We start from the raw sequence: 15,437 nt of genomic DNA, 5'->3' as shown, positions 1-15,437 counted from the left end.
TAGTCTGTGGGTAATCTAGACAACTATCATGCTACCTTCGTTCCATGGTCCTTGCGGATCAACCGGGTTTCATGCTCGCTGAAATTGCTCTAACATAATATAACTTATTTTGCAAGAAAAGCTGCTCCTTTTTTCCATGGCCACTCATAATAGACATGAATCGATAAAAGACTCTTATGTCTTCAAAAGCTAGCCGAATCAATGAATTCGAAAATATCTGTGCTTTCCTTTCAGCCATAGTGCTGAGTTACTCGGGGTTTGGTTCCGGCCACTCTAACGAAGGCCCGTAACTTGCCTCCTAGAATATCACTCGTGGGCATGCTTTCCGGGGTCGTGGGTAATGTGAGACCTTATGCTGACTCTTGGATTTTTCATTTGGTATTGCTTGTTATCTTGATATCTAGTGGTAGTTTACTGTGAATTCCAGAAACGTGAAGCCTTACATACCTTCGTTAAGTAGTGCTTATTTGATAGACGAGCTCTAGAAAAGTTGCTACCATTGCTAATGCCTCGACTACTGATGTGGACCAAATTTTCTTCCAGGAATAACGTATTCGAAGACGAAACATGCCTCGCCAAATACGCAAATCAAGTATTTACCAGGTTTCGAGCATATTTAGCCGCTTCACTCATATAGTGAACAATTCTCCTAGCAGGTTTCTACTATCAATTCACATTGCTATCAGAGTTTAACGTCCTCTTCTCTACTAATAGCAACAAACAGTAGGAAGCTGTTTATTAGCGAATTAATTTCGGAGATAAAAATTTCACGGTTATAGAAAGCAACAAACAAAAGTGCAAAAAGAAACTGGCGCCACCCGGAATCGAACCGGGGCTAACACAGATTCACTGTGAACTACCACAATGTGTCGTCATACCACTAGACCATGGCACCTTTGGATGAAATTCATGGTTTTATTTGAATTCATGAATGGCTTAATAATGCCTGTATATGATGTTGGACATCAGACAGACGTTGGAGGCGGTCAAGGGAAGGCGGTCAAGCTGGCATCACTGTACTCCTGATAGAGTACGGAGTAGATTACGAATATATGCAGCGTTGTGTAGTCCACAACAGCGATAACCAGAAGCCGTTTGATCGAATTTCAGAGAGATATGTATGTATCAATAATATGGTCGATGAAGAGCAAAAAAATAAGAAATGCAAAAAGAACTGGCGCCACCCGGAATCGAACCGGGGCTAACACAGATTCACTGTGAACTACCACAATGTGTCGTCATACCACTAGACCATGGCACCTATTGATGACATAATACTCCATATTATGATCTATAATCCACAGCCCTAGTGACCAGGAGATATGAAACTGATAGACTATCTGACTGTTTGACTGAGGGGAATAAATACTATTTTTGCCCTGGCCTCTAGCTTTCTCTTTCTCGTTAGCTTCTCTCTATATCCTAAATTTTTTATTGCTGAATAAATTCTTCTCTCAATTATCGTATTGCCTTGTCGAAAGAACTTCAACAGATTGTGGTTCTTTGAGGTTAGTATGTACTAGTGTATTTTGCAGCTCTCTACATCCCCACCCTGCTGACTTCAAGGACAAAGAATTCTGCAATTAAAACCTCCGCGTCTCTGCTCCCAACTGCCATCGACTTCTCTCCTGTCCACTATCTGGAAACGAAAATGGCTAATCTGCCTAACATTTCTCTCGCCGATATTCAGTCATTTACTGAATATCTGAAAGGATGTAGGCGAATCACGGCTTTGGTCGGGGCCGGGCTATCTGCACCCTCTGGCCTACCCACCTTTCGTGGTGCTGGTGGGCTCTGGCGAAAGTACCGCGGCAGCTCACTCGCCACTCCATCCGCTTTCAATGAAAATCCAGGGCTTGTGTGGCAGTTTTATAGCCATCGCCGACATTTGGCTCTCGAAGCAGAGCCAAACAAGGCACATTATGCTCTCGCGGAACTGGCACGGAAGAATAGAGACTTTATCACTATATCTCAGAATGTTGATGGTAGGGATCCCTGTTTGGCTATAGCTTATAATCTGTTGATATGATTCAAGTCTAATGCTCAACCCTGTATTGTTTGTCTAGGTTTGTCGCCAAGAGCGCAGCACCCACCCAGGCAGCTGTATCTACTGCATGGATCTCTGTTCGATGTTAAATGCAACGAGGCCTCTTGCGACTACACGCGTCAAAATGACTTTACCGACCCCATCGTTCCCGCCCTTGCAATCCCCCAAAAGGGGTTGAACTTGCCTGCCTCGAGGGAGAACGAGGTCGATATATCAGATGTTGCGAATTCAGTTCCAGATTTGGAGATTGCTGATCTGCCGCAGTGTCCCAAGTGTGACGGGCTGCTACGACCAGGCGTAGTTTGGTATGAGGAATGTCTTCCTAGCAATATTATCGACGCCGTCGAGGAGTGGTTTGATGAAGGTTACATTGACCTCATGTTGGTTATTGGCACAAGCCTCAGTGTCAGTTCCGCCTCACACTATATCGACACTGCTCGCCATGCCGGTGCCCGCGTGGCCGTGATCAATATGGATGCTGAGGCTGGTGATGTTTTGAAGTATGGAGATTGGTTTTTCCAAGGCGACGCTGCGGTACTGGTTCCAGAGCTTTTGAAGGGCATCATTGGGAAAATTTGATTGTGGCCTAAGAGTCTGATACGGTTGGGAGGGAAGTTTCCAATGTGTGAATATATCTGTGCACGAAAGATACATTTCACAAACATTCAACGCTTTTCATACTATGTGTTGCCCTGTCAACGTTTCAAATTTGAGACATCATATACAATAGTTTGAAACACTTCAATCAAGTCCAATGACAAACAAATCAACTTGTTCGTTGATTGGGATATAAACTGGTGCCTGAGGCAGAAATCGTTGCTAGGGAATCCACCAAAACAAATCTCATATCGATAACGTCGTCGATCCCACTTGTCAACTCCACCCCACATTCGCTTTTCAGAAGGACCTGGACGTGTCAGTCTGAGCCTCAAAGGCGACGTACTAACATATTTAGCTCTTCTTCCTCGGTATGTTTTCGCATTCGTGTGTCCATGATAACACTGTCTACCCCACCCCGCGCCTGCGAGAAAACATCATGTTGATATCAACAAAGACTTTTAAAAAGCTTACAATTGCGCGTCTTTCAGGTCCCATACTGCCGCTTCATTCAGCAAGAGACAGGAACGCAAGACAAAGCCTGTTATACGAACCGGAATCCTTCCCAAACCTTGGCCTGTACACTGCAGAAAACCGAGTCCTTCCCTCGTGGACCCTTTCACCCCACCATGGCTAGAGAAAGTGACGCTCCTAAGGAGCCCCAAACCCCCGCGCGCCCAAAGGAAGCGAAAAAGCATTCTATTTCTCAGGAGCCAGAGTTTGGCAAACCCTCGCCTCTTGGTCAACCTGCTCAGAGATCCAATGCCAATCACCTCTTCAATATTCCCAAGCAAAACCGGGCGCGCCCAGAGCACCATCGACCTTACCAGCACCAGCAACCATATCCCGTCCAACCACATCGAACTCAGCCGGGAGTGCCCAGTGGTCCTTCGGCCACGCCCTCGGCAAACCGACGTGGGCCATTTGACCCTTTCCAGCCCGTCAAACCGTCTGCCTACAATGAGTACCGGTCAGGAATTCCCCCGGGTGCGACTCCGATCAAACGCCCCGAACAAGTGTCGTATGCTACCCCTCGGGCCCCACGGGCACTTTTCACGTCAAAGCCGTCCGCGCCGAAGCCGTCCTACGCCTCGAAAAACCTCCAAGCTTTCATTGATCTTACAAACGATGGATCCTCTTCAAACACCCCGCGCAACACTCAGCAGTATAGCCAGCCGTCCACTTTTGGTTCCGTGGATGTGCACGGTTACGTCGATTCTGCCAAAGCGAATGAAAACATAAAGGCTCTGCTTGAGGGTGCGTTTGAAGATGAAGAAGAAGCGAAAGCAAAGTCTAAGGGAAAGAAGAAGAAGAGCAAGAAGTCTAAGAAGACTGAAAAGAAGGAAGCTTCTCCAATTGTGAAGAGTGGCAGCAGCGACCTCGATGACTTGGCTGCTCAGCTTCAGGGTGTCACCGTCAATGACCCGAAAGATGGCGAAGAAGACTCTACCGAAAATCTCCATGAAAAGAAACCCAAAACATCTGAAGAGGATACGGAAGCTGACGAGACCAAAGAGGACGCTGCAGATGAGGAGGGCGACGAGGCTGAAGCAGAGGACGATGAGGAAGAGGATTCTGATGACGAAGAGGAGTTGATTATCGAGGGACTGAAAGTAACATTACTGCCTCACCAAGTCGAGGGTGTTCGCTGGATGTGCGACAAAGAGACCGGCCGAAACTCGACCAAAGGAATTGTGCCCAAGGGTGGAATCCTTGCAGACGACATGGGCCTGGGTAAAACCGTTCAAGCCATATCCCTACTGCTCAAAAACCGCAAGCCCGAACACGAACACAGCGACGACACCGCCAACAAGAAAGAAGACGAGGAAGATGCACCACCATCCGCCCGCCTTAGCAAGACTACCCTTGTGGTTGCACCCCTAGCACTTATCAAGCAATGGGAAGGTGAGATCGCCGACAAAATCGAGAGATCCCATAAGCTCCGCGTCTGTCTCTATCATGGGACAAACCGTGCAAAGACCGCCAAATCATTGGATGACTACGATGTTGTCATTACCACTTACGGAACTCTTACCTCGGAGTCAAGTACTGCAGCTGCGGATAAGGTCAAGAAGTCAGGCATCTTCTCTGTGTACTGGTATCGAGTAATCCTTGACGAGGCCCACACCATCAAGAATCGGAATGCCAAGGCGACACAAGCTGCTTGTGCTTTGGATGCTAGATATCGGTGGTGCTTGACTGGAACGCCTATGCAAAACAATCTGGATGAGTTGCAGAGTTTGATCAAATTCCTCCGCATCAAACCTTTCAATGACCTTGCAGCTTGGCGCGATCAGATCAGTCGGCCACTAGCAAATGGACGCGGTGGCCTTGCTATCCAACGTCTACAGGTCTACTTGAAGGCTTTCATGAAACGACGCACCAAGGATGTTCTTAGAGGCAATGAGGACGACAAATCCGAAGGACCTGATGGAAAACCGAAAAAGTCCAATGGCTTCAAGATTGTCAAGCGCGAAGTGATTAAGGTGGAAGCAGAGTTCATGGAAGGAGAGATGAACTTTTACAAGCGAATGGAACAACGCACCGAAAACCGCCTTGAGGAGATGATGGGTGGAGCCAAGGTTGACTATGCTGGTGCGCTGGTCTTGCTCTTGCGTCTTCGCCAAGCGTGTAACCATCCTGAGCTGGTCAAGAGTGATCTGGCTGTGGACAAGGATGTTCTGTTGCAGAATGGCAACCCTGGAAGCCAGTCATCCGGATCGAAGAAAGATGATCTAGATGACATGGCCGATCTTTTTGGAGGATTGAGTGTCATGACCAAGAAATGTGATATTTGTCAAGCGGAACTAAGCCAGGCAGAATCAAAGAGCGGGGCCAGCCACTGCAACGAGTGTGAAACCGACTTGAATACTAATTTCATGAGCAAGGACAACAAGAAGAAGTCAAAGAAAACACATAGGCACCATGAGGTCACAACAATTGCAAGCCCCATTGCTACCGCTCGCTCCCGCAAGAACCGCAGAGTAATTCTTGATAGTGACGATGAAGATGAAGAGGAGGGTGAATGGATCGTCTCCGAGGACCAACGCAAGATGCCCAACCTTGGCAAGGCCGGTGGATCAGACGACGAAGACGCCGAAGGTGGCGGAGAGTGGATTGGCTCCGGTGACTCTGATCTGGACTCGCCGTCGGTGAAGAAGTCCCAGCCTATTGTCCTGAGCAGCTCTGAAGATGAATCCGACTCGGACGAAGATATGCCTTATGAAGGCGAAAACGGAGAGCTACCATCAACCAAGATCCGCCACTTGATGAAACTCCTCAACAAAGAATCCGCAGACTACAAATTCATTGTGTTCTCTGTTTTCACTTCGATGCTTGATAAGATTGAGCCATTCTTGAACAGTGCGAACATTGGATTTGCACGTTACGATGGCGCTATGAGAAATGACCACCGTGAGGCCAGTCTCAACAAGTTGAGGAATAACAGTGGCACCCGGGTATTGCTCTGCAGTTTGCGCGCTGGTGCACTGGGCCTCAACCTGACGGCTGCCAGCCGTGTTGTAATCCTGGAGCCATTCTGGAACCCCGTAAGTCGATTCTTCCAAATATTACATGTGGAGCGCATACTAACACGTTGGAACCTAGTTCGTGGAAGAACAAGCCATTGACCGTGTCCACCGTCTCAACCAAACCGTTGATGTGAAAATCTACCGAATGATCATCAAGGGTAGTGTCGAAGAGAGAATCGTTGCGCTACAGGATCGCAAACGAGAACTAGCCAACATGACAATCGAGGGCAAGTCTGGCGCTGGAAAATTGACTATGAATGACATGATGGCCTTGTTTGGTCGTGATGCCGAGTCAAAATACACCCCAACCGACACGCAGGGGAAGCTGGACTTCAATCAGCCAACTCGGTTACTGAACACCACTGAAGACATCGATCCTCCTATGCCGCCTCAGTCTTCAGCACGGACTGACTCCCGTAATCGAGAGCGTCGGCAGCAATCCAATCGGTCCACACCTGAAGATTCCGTGTATGGGCGACGGTGGTAGATGATGTGATATAATGACGAACTCGGATGAGGTGGTTATGGAATAGACACTCTACAGGCGTTTCTTCTGATTCAAATACAATTGGGATTAAGATGAGATGATGGAATTGAGGGAAATGATTTCTTGTCTATTATTTTCATTTGGTACTTATGATAGATAACCAATGTCTTGAATATTTCTTCGTCTGACTTATAGTAGCGTATCTAGACCAAACCGAAAAGTACACGTCCTCCAGATGTAAGTCAATTCATTGAAGTCATGTTCATTGATGATATTATGATACTTTTTTCCAAACATGTACGGGTCTAGCAAACCCTTCCTCATCCCTCTCAACTTGCATTATCCTCTCAAACCCCTGCGCTTTCAACTCATCCTCAAACGGAGGCCTGATCTGGATCGTCTTATACATCTCTCTCAATTCTTTATTCCTCTTTGAAGCTCTTGCATAATTGCTCATAGGCTGCGGCTCCACAACGAGATAACCCCCCTCATTCAGTATGCTTCGTATATGCGCAAACAGCCTCAACATCCCGGAATCTCCATTGTTGAGATGTATCCACTTAGTCACAGAGAGCAGTAGGACAACGTCGAACTTGCCCAGCGCGGTACCCGTGTACGCAGACGCATCCACGAAGTCAAAGTGCTCAAATGTGCACGGCCCGTTCGGGTATGCCGCCTTCGCCTGCTCGACCAGCCACGGATCAATATCGACGCCGACTGAGGCGGCCGCGCCGCAGTGCACTATCGCCTCATAGGTCAGTTTGCCCGCGTTGCAGCCTAGGTCTATGACTCGCGCGTTGCGGAGGATATCTGATGGGAGAATTGAAAGGCGCTCATCCGGAATAGTGGGTGCCCGGAACTTGGCGTAATATTGGTGGTAGTTGCCATGGCGCGCGGCGAGGTGCGTAGCTTTGAAGCGCTCTGCATTGGAGAGTTCTGTTGTGATTGCTTCTGCCATACTTATGAATAGTGCGTTCAGGGGCACTTGTTAGTAATTAAATTGGTTATGTCGAAAGAAAATTGTGTAATGATGTGACTAACGTTAAATTTTAGCACACTAGATAGGCCATACAGGATTCAGTTGGAATTTTGTGATTAAAAATACTCAAATTTTGTTGCGCTCCTGGGAGTTTGTAGGGTTTGCATACTATCGGTGCCTGAGGCAATGACTACTGAGCAAGGCCTAGCAAGTTGTAGTGATCATAGTATAGAAGAAAAGTTTTATTTTAAGGCTAAGTAAGTGCTTCCTTAGTAAATAGCACTATCTGATAGATATCGTACAATGTTTACAAAATCTCATTGTTCTAGAAGATATAAGAGGGCCAATAATCCATACGATCTGAGTCTTAGCCCTGCCCATGGATTCTTGAGGCATAGAGTATCCAATGATTAAATATGAGCAGTAACAAGAATGAAGCAATATTTTCCCCGAAATGAGATGGCAAAAGGGTGTGAAAGGGGATTTAAAGTAGCTTAAGAACTCAAATTCTTTGGGATATCCACAAAATGACGTCGACCTTGCTTACTATTCGATTGTTTCCCCGCATCTTCGCTACTTGTGCAACCATAACATCCATACCAAGGTCATACTCAACATGCCATTCAGACAGGCGTTTCAAGGTATTCTCGATAAGGCAGACAAGGCTTGGGAGGAAATAAGCCATCCGAACCCTCAGCCGGCACCCTCGTACAACAGCCCTCCCCCACCGCCTATTCCAACCTCCACCAAACCACAAGTAGCTTATCAGGAACAGCACTCGCAACCCCAGATCTACTGGCAGCCCAACCTACATCCTCAGGTACCGGTGTCCGCCAACTTTCACCACGAACAGGGTCAACACGGGTGGGGCAACAACGAGTCGCAGAATTATATTGACAGCCCGCAAAACTCATTCCATTCAGCCCAAGGCGATGCGGTGATCGTGCGCGCTCTGATCAACCATGGGCATCCCGACCCTGCCCAGAAATTTACCAGTGCCAGACTATCGAGTCTCCAGACCCTCAGCCGACCACGGGGCTGTCTAACGGCCAGAATCACGGCGCCGGTGGCCCGAGGTATCTGGCCTGCCTTTTGGCTGCTGCCTAAAGATCCATTTAAGTGGCCCGAGGATGGCGAAATCGATATAATGGAGGCGTGGAACGGCAATGCTGTCAACCATACTTGTCTGCATTGGGGCCACTTCAACGGCCAGGATTGGAACAAGCATCGCGTTCTGGAAACCCCCATCCCAAATATTAGCTCGCCGGCGGGGGTGAGGTATGATTTCATCTGGAACGAGGACGAAACAACAGGCAGGGGCCGCTTGGTTTGGTTGATTGATGGCAGAGCTATAATGAGGGCCGAGAAGCCGCCTGGAACGAGGAAGATGAGTGAATTCAGAATTCTCATCAACATTGCTGTTGGAGGAAATGTTTGTCAGGGTAACATGCCCAGCGATGGATGCTACGAAACAGTGGTTCGTGATTTGGCCATGTGGGACGCGCCACCTGGAGGTTGGAACGAATTTGACAGGGCTTGGAGGGATTCCGAAGAGGGCAATACCATGTGATGACGAATGATTAGGAAGGAAATTTAGGTAGATTGCAATCTAAATCAACCACATCTCAGGTGGGCACATCCCCTACTTTCTACAGGAGACCTAGGTACTTTAGGCCAGTAATATGAGCTGATCAGCATTTGAACTCATTTTCTTGTATACATATACCAACTTACAACTGTATATTCTACTTCAGCATTGCTGTTGCCCAATTGGTTGCTCCACATCTCATATATGCTGATAGATATCAAGTTTGGAACGGTATTGACTCTTTAGATTGAAAGAATACCGCTTTTCTCAATTTAATTCAGTCAGATATCGTCTACCATAATTCTTCCACTGACCAAAAAGGTCCACAATCAATGGGCATGATTAAGACTGGATCAGGATTCCAAGATTGAACAGAATTTTCATCCAAAGGTGCCATGGTCTAGTGGTATGACGACACATTGTGGTAATTCGCAATGAATCTGTGTTAGCCCCGGTTCGATTCCGGGTGGCGCCAATTTTTTGCATTTTCTAATCATTGTTAATGAACACCTACCTGGGTATGATGATGAACACTCCATTTTGAATTAAAGGCAAAGGAAATTTTTTTAGCAGGCTGCATAGATAACAATAATGGATTTTCCAGGGCAAAGGATATACATCCATCCCTCGTGCGCGAATTTTGTTAAACGGCACAAGAGAATTGTAGAAAATATGAAAGATGAGATGACCTTCTTATTGAAGTTCTCGGAAGTACAGAATTCCAAGGTTCTTCGTAATTTTCGAAAATAATATTCTTTCCTCTGCAGGGATGAGTCCTGACCCATCTTTGATTACAAGGGTTCGTCTCAGGACATAATAGCTTCAACCTCATCATTGGTAATATCAATTCTGGTCCGTGGTTGCAAATGTATTGAGAAACGCTGAAGAGGAAATATTAAGATTGCCACTCTCCAGTTATGAGATGAAGTGAAGCGTGTGAGCACGCTAAATCTCTTCTTCGCAATAAACCTTCATGGAATCGTTGCCGCACCCAGGGTCCCTGCAGGGACCTTTAGGTATCATTAGGGAAGGTGGGTATCTATTTGACAATTATTTGAGACCATCAAATCATAGAATGGAGAATGGAGAATGGAGCTCCTTGTCGGGGACAGTGCGCGGTAATAAGTTCTCTGCTTAAAGATCATTTGCAGAGTGAATCAATCTTTCACAGGTTGGATGAATGCATTTGATTGGATCTCCGCATGATTTTTCTAACGTAGCAAGGGTCTACCAGGATTTTCTGGGTCAGTGATACATAACGGTCTATCCAGACTTTCTAGCTCAGCGAGTATTTACTTGCGTTTTCTCGCTTGGTGACTTATATTTGTGAGGGTCTATGCTAGTGACAAGTCTAAGGATCAACAAGGATCAACCACTACCAATAAGCGCTACCTACCTGTGTGATTGATATCTATCATCATCCAGTCAAGCTTTCAAAAAATTACGTCTCAAGGTCAAATGTGATGTATTAGAAGCGGAGAGATACTTGTATTATGCAAGTATCAAGGGAAAATTATAGTGGTCCTAATCTAGACAGCTTATGTATACTATATTAAACATTCAATAGCCGTAAATCTTCATCAACAGGTGCCATGGTCTAGTGGTATGACGACACATTGTGGTAATTCACAATGAATCTGTGTTAGCCCCGGTTCGATTCCGGGTGGCGCCAAAATTTTTGCATTTTATTTTTTGGCTCTCTATCAACCAACTATAGCACTGATTGATAAACAACATGCCGTCCTAATGTGAGAATCTCACCAGTGATTTATTTACTGAAGCTAGGTCTTGGTCAGCCAGCAGAATATATTTCTCTTGTATGTGTGATTTAGCTCCAGATTAGCAAGTTAGAACACACCCTAAATAGGAAGACAAGTGTTCCAGGAGCATGCAGCAGTTGGAAAAGAGGTATGGTTACTTCATTTCGCCCTTCGTCGCTTTTCAATTAAATAATTGTTGGTCACGAATTACAATCAGATGGATCATTGCTCCTACATACATTCCAAAATTCTTAAAAATCGTGAAGGGCATAGATCAGATACGCGGATCGGGCCATCGGGCCCAACCTTGCCAACTCTCAAGTGCTTGTGCCGGCAGATCAAGGTGACGATTTGCAGAAGTACCTGCAGTTTCAATACCCTCAATAAGAATACGTCAAGGAATCAATATACTAGATGCTCAAGTCCTTGGAGTGGAACTTTCTGGTCACTTTTCTAGCTTCACAGCGGCAGAATGGTGAATTTTGAAAACAGATTGCTCTCAGGTACTCTGGTGAGGCCGAACATGTTGCTTTTAAGCAACGCAACCTGCAGGAGATAAGTACCGTTTGCACACTCCTTCGGTTAGTAAGTAGACCGCAAGTGATCGCCTGGGCTCGGGTGCAGATCTTCAAGGAAAGGCGCAGTTCTCAGCACTCGATCTTATTCGACACCTTAAAATTGACAAATTGCAAGCCGGAACTTTACGTCATAGAATTTGAATAATCCCATACAAGGGCCTCACCTTCCTTGGAGCCGAGTTTTTCCTGTGTCAATGTTACACGAACCCCACTGGTCCACGTTGACGATTTACACATCAAAAAGGTGTAGCGCAAAGTTAACCACGAAATGGATCGAATTGCGATAGGCGCCATTTGAATAGAACTACCCTAGACTTCTGACGTGACTGCTGAATGGCACATTCATTGATAACGAAAGTATTGTACGTAGGGGGAACTACTATACCTACCAGAGAGGGTACTGTATAGAAGTCGAAGGGTGAGTGCTTAAAACCCAGGTTGAATTTAAAAGGCAGGAGAACACATGCATATACCTGCATGTGTAAAGGTGCAAGTGTGAGGTATCATCAAAATATTTGCTGGCCCTTTCCAAAACACAACCTACCTAGACCGCTTTTTTGCATTAGTATTTCGCTGGCTTGAGTCAATTAATTCGAATATAAATATTGTACCACCGGCCTGACAGTTGATATACTAAAATGACAGTTAAAAGGACTGAAATTTTTCTTGCCTCCTTTTTTTGTTCATTTACTTTAATACCGCCCGTTCTCCTGCAGAGATGGCCATCCCGTACCCCCAGGGAGAATGCTTTTTTAAAAGAAGCTCGCTTACATCTGAAAAACCTGACCGTTTCAACGCAGAAAACCCTGCCCACTTCTACAGTACCCTAATTGTCGAAACTATTTGGAACAAAGAGGCCTATCACGGAGAGAAAAACTGCCAGAATCGTTCTAATCCCCGATCTGATCTCAAGGTTGTCTATGGTGGTGGGGGCTGGAAAACGCACTATGGGAATTGGTCCCATATTCCCTTCACGTACGGGAACTATGCAAAGCCCGAGACAGTCAACAGACGGATTCGGCATGAGCTGTGTACCTGGGGTTATCGGTTCAAGAAAAGAGAATGGGGCGATGCTTACGAGGTATACTTTTACATTCCCGAGTGTCGTTCTCCAGGTAAAGAGAAGCTGTGAAATTGACTTCAGTTCACAACAGGCCTGGTTCATGTTCGTTCCGATGCCCAGAAGGGAAGAGGAATGGATCTACATTGATGTAAGTTCACTTGTGGTTTGTAGAAAGGGTGGAATAGCTAACTGCAAAAAGCGACTTGCGACTATTCGTGCAATTTATATACCTGTTGCCCATCAATCCAGTGAAAAATATCCTGACCTCTGCACGTATGTCCAGTGTCGATTCATCTCCATGAAACAAGTCACAATGGAATACCACAAGTCTACTGGAGAGGGGAAGGATCCGTCTAAAGTCCAGACCACCATTGACTGTGTAACACATTCGGCCTTGATGTTCATGAGAAGACAGCACTCGCTATCAACCCTGCAAAGCTTGTGACCACATTAATCGTTCCGCGAGATTTTCGAAAACTTGATGCATTCACTTCCAATGCTGTTATGTTGGTTGACTCTAGCTTGATCCCCACCGCGCCCCTTCAGCAAACACTGAGCGATCAGTGCATGGCAGATTGGGCTGTAGTCATGGGTGCCAATCAGGGTCTTTCGATAGAGTGGAAAAAAGGAGACTTCAAAGGGCACTGGTTCATCAGTTACTTCAAAAATGCTATGTCTTTTGCCATTGGATACCTTCCTTTAGCAGGGCCATTCTTAGCTATTGGGTGGAATGTTGCCTACACCGCAATCGCTCAGCCCGATGAGTTCTTAGAGCAGCTGCGGGAACAGATTCCTTCGGTAGAACTCATTGAGGGATTTGTGTCTGAAATCAAGAAGATGGCACAAGATGGTGAAGAGGTCCTACAAGACGGGATCGATGTGAAGAAACTCAGTGGTGTCGAGACGAAGATATCGAACGCCAGTCCCCTGGATGATGAGAAAGATGAGGTACAGGCAAAACCTGCCGCTGTGGTGGAGACGCCGACCGGTGAAGGTGAACAGGCCCCCACGACTGAGGAAGACGAAAAGCATCTCACAAAAGTGGATCAAGTTTCTCGAATGATCGGGAAAATGAAGTCGGCATCCATCTCTGAGGTTAGGAAGTGGTTCGATATGAGCCTCAAAACATTGGACAAAATGGGACTGCTGACAGATGAGGTTTGTAATAAACTTGAGCGAGCAAGTGACCCTTTCGATGAACCTTCCGATGATGAGCGATGGGATGAAGATGGAAATTTCATTGAGAATCAGAATATGTCAAGTCCCGATGAAAAGTGGGCCAAGATTGCGCGAGGTTTGTTAGTTCAGATGCTTGAAAGGAGACTCGAGCAGGCCTTAAAGTTTGAGATCTGGCCTGATGACAAGTATGGCGTCGACAGGAACTTCATGAGACGAACTTCTCGTCAATATATGAAGCCAAAAACGGGCTGATAAGTTTTGTATGTCGCTCGCACACTATTTCTAAGTTCCTTATTCTCGGGTTACCCTTTGACAGTTCTTAGCACTATGAAAAAGGAACTGAGTCTGTACAACCAGTAGGGTAAATACTGAGCCGAATGTAGCGATATAAAGATCTTCTATAGATATTAGAGCACTACCGTTACCAGTGGATATGTGTAATATGATATGATGTTATGAAGCATTACTGTACATCAAAGAAAAGTGGTGGGACTGTCCCTGACTAGATTCAGTTTAGCGTGATCTGAGTGGGGCGCTGGGAAAGAAAGCGTGTTGTCGAAGGGGTAATCTGTTTTCGAATTCTACTGTAAATTGATGCGGAGACTGTATGAATTCCTGAAGGGTACTAAGAGGAGTATCTCGACTGGGTATACGTGACTGGAACCAACTGTATCTCGACTGGGAGGAGCGACTGCCCAGTAATAGCCTTTTTGTGCCACGTGGCGAAAATACCGACCTCCCGTATCGAGTGAGTACTGACGGGACGGGCCGCGATGCGAACCCCTGATTCGCCCGACCGCGATGAACGCGAGGATTCGCCACCGCGACTGTCGAGACCGAAGCGCACCACCAAACCACCGAAAAACTATGCTCGAGAGCAAGAGATCGACAACGAGCAGAGGAAGACGCGACCGCTACCAAAGAAGAGAATCGAACCCGAAAACCAGCCTGACGTGGCAACTTCGGACGACTCCGCAACCGAGAGCGACGACCTCGATGTCAGCAATCTGGTGCAAGAGATCGCCAAACTCAGGAGGGAGATCAGACTCCGCGATGAGATATATAAGGAAGAACTACTAAAAGCCCAAGCAGAGTTTGGTGCCGCTCTCGCCGAGGTCCGACACGAGCTACAGAACCTGACTGATAGACCCTTGACACCGCAATGCCACTCCGAGGCATGCTCTCAGAACAACCATGATGCGATTCTCCGCGAGATTCAATCCTTGCGCGAAGAAATCAGCGTCCCCGCTCCCACGAGTGCCCCATCCTATGCAGATGTCGCGCGCACTCCTCCAACCAGTTACCCAAGCAACATACGGACACTGTCAACGCTGGGCACGACACCGACCACCTTTACCGAAACTTTGTACTGTACGATAGACACCTCGAAGATGACCGAAATTGAAAATGAAAAGATATCCGCGGGCTCAATCAGGGCCGCAATCGAGAAAGAGATCCGAACGATGGATGATCACACCCACTGGCGCTGCCGCGCGGTCACCGTGAGTCCAAGAGACCCCAATCGGATCAGGATTGCGTGTCGTGATGAAGCCGAGCACCAGCTGGTCAAGAAAGTGGCGGAAGACAAGATCGGAACAGGATCCCGGGTGCTCCGGGACGAGCTCTACC

General features: G+C 46.8%; 5 protein-coding genes across 5 annotated transcripts; 4 read left to right on the top strand and 1 right to left on the bottom strand.

Annotated features, from left to right (window-relative positions):
- Positions 1-1,651: 1,651 nt before the first annotated feature.
- N7520_006637 (SIR2 family histone deacetylase) lies at positions 1,652-2,626 on the top strand (the record flags this gene model as incomplete). The annotated part of the gene is made up of 2 exons (XM_057140571.1): positions 1,652-1,985; positions 2,067-2,626. The coding sequence occupies 2 exons, from the start codon at positions 1,652-1,654 to the stop codon at positions 2,624-2,626; spliced, it is 894 nt and encodes a 297-aa protein (XP_056994577.1).
- A 647-nt stretch (positions 2,627-3,273) lies between these two features.
- N7520_006636 (putative SNF2 family helicase/ATPase) lies at positions 3,274-6,661 on the top strand (the record flags this gene model as incomplete). The annotated part of the gene is made up of 2 exons (XM_057140570.1): positions 3,274-6,192; positions 6,251-6,661. 2 exons carry the CDS (start codon positions 3,274-3,276, stop codon positions 6,659-6,661), a joined length of 3,330 nt encoding a protein of 1,109 aa, XP_056994576.1.
- Positions 6,662-6,935: 274 nt separating this feature from the next.
- N7520_006635 (class I SAM-dependent methyltransferase) lies at positions 6,936-7,619 on the bottom strand (the record flags this gene model as incomplete). Its single annotated transcript, XM_057140569.1, has 1 exon — positions 6,936-7,619. The coding sequence occupies one exon, from the start codon at positions 7,617-7,619 to the stop codon at positions 6,936-6,938; it is 684 nt and encodes a 227-aa protein (XP_056994575.1).
- A 637-nt stretch (positions 7,620-8,256) lies between these two features.
- On the top strand, positions 8,257-9,210 carry N7520_006634 (glycoside hydrolase family 16 protein; the record flags this gene model as incomplete). The annotated part of the gene is made up of 1 exon (XM_057140568.1): positions 8,257-9,210. The coding sequence occupies one exon, from the start codon at positions 8,257-8,259 to the stop codon at positions 9,208-9,210; it is 954 nt and encodes a 317-aa protein (XP_056994574.1).
- Positions 9,211-12,284: 3,074 nt separating this feature from the next.
- N7520_006633 (uncharacterized protein) lies at positions 12,285-14,060 on the top strand (the record flags this gene model as incomplete). The annotated part of the gene is made up of 4 exons (XM_057140567.1): positions 12,285-12,647; positions 12,721-12,777; positions 12,829-13,008; positions 13,068-14,060. 4 exons carry the CDS (start codon positions 12,285-12,287, stop codon positions 14,058-14,060), a joined length of 1,593 nt encoding a protein of 530 aa, XP_056994573.1.
- Positions 14,061-15,437: the final 1,377 nt, after the last annotated feature.

The sequence above is a fragment of the Penicillium odoratum genome (assembly GCF_028828045.1).
Source record: "Penicillium odoratum strain IBT 22623 chromosome Unknown utg000005l_segment0_segment0, whole genome shotgun sequence".
NCBI lineage: Eukaryota > Fungi > Ascomycota > Eurotiomycetes > Eurotiales > Aspergillaceae > Penicillium > Penicillium odoratum.
The sequence above is the reverse complement of the archived record's forward strand: the minus strand, read 5'-3'. Positions and strand labels throughout refer to the sequence as shown.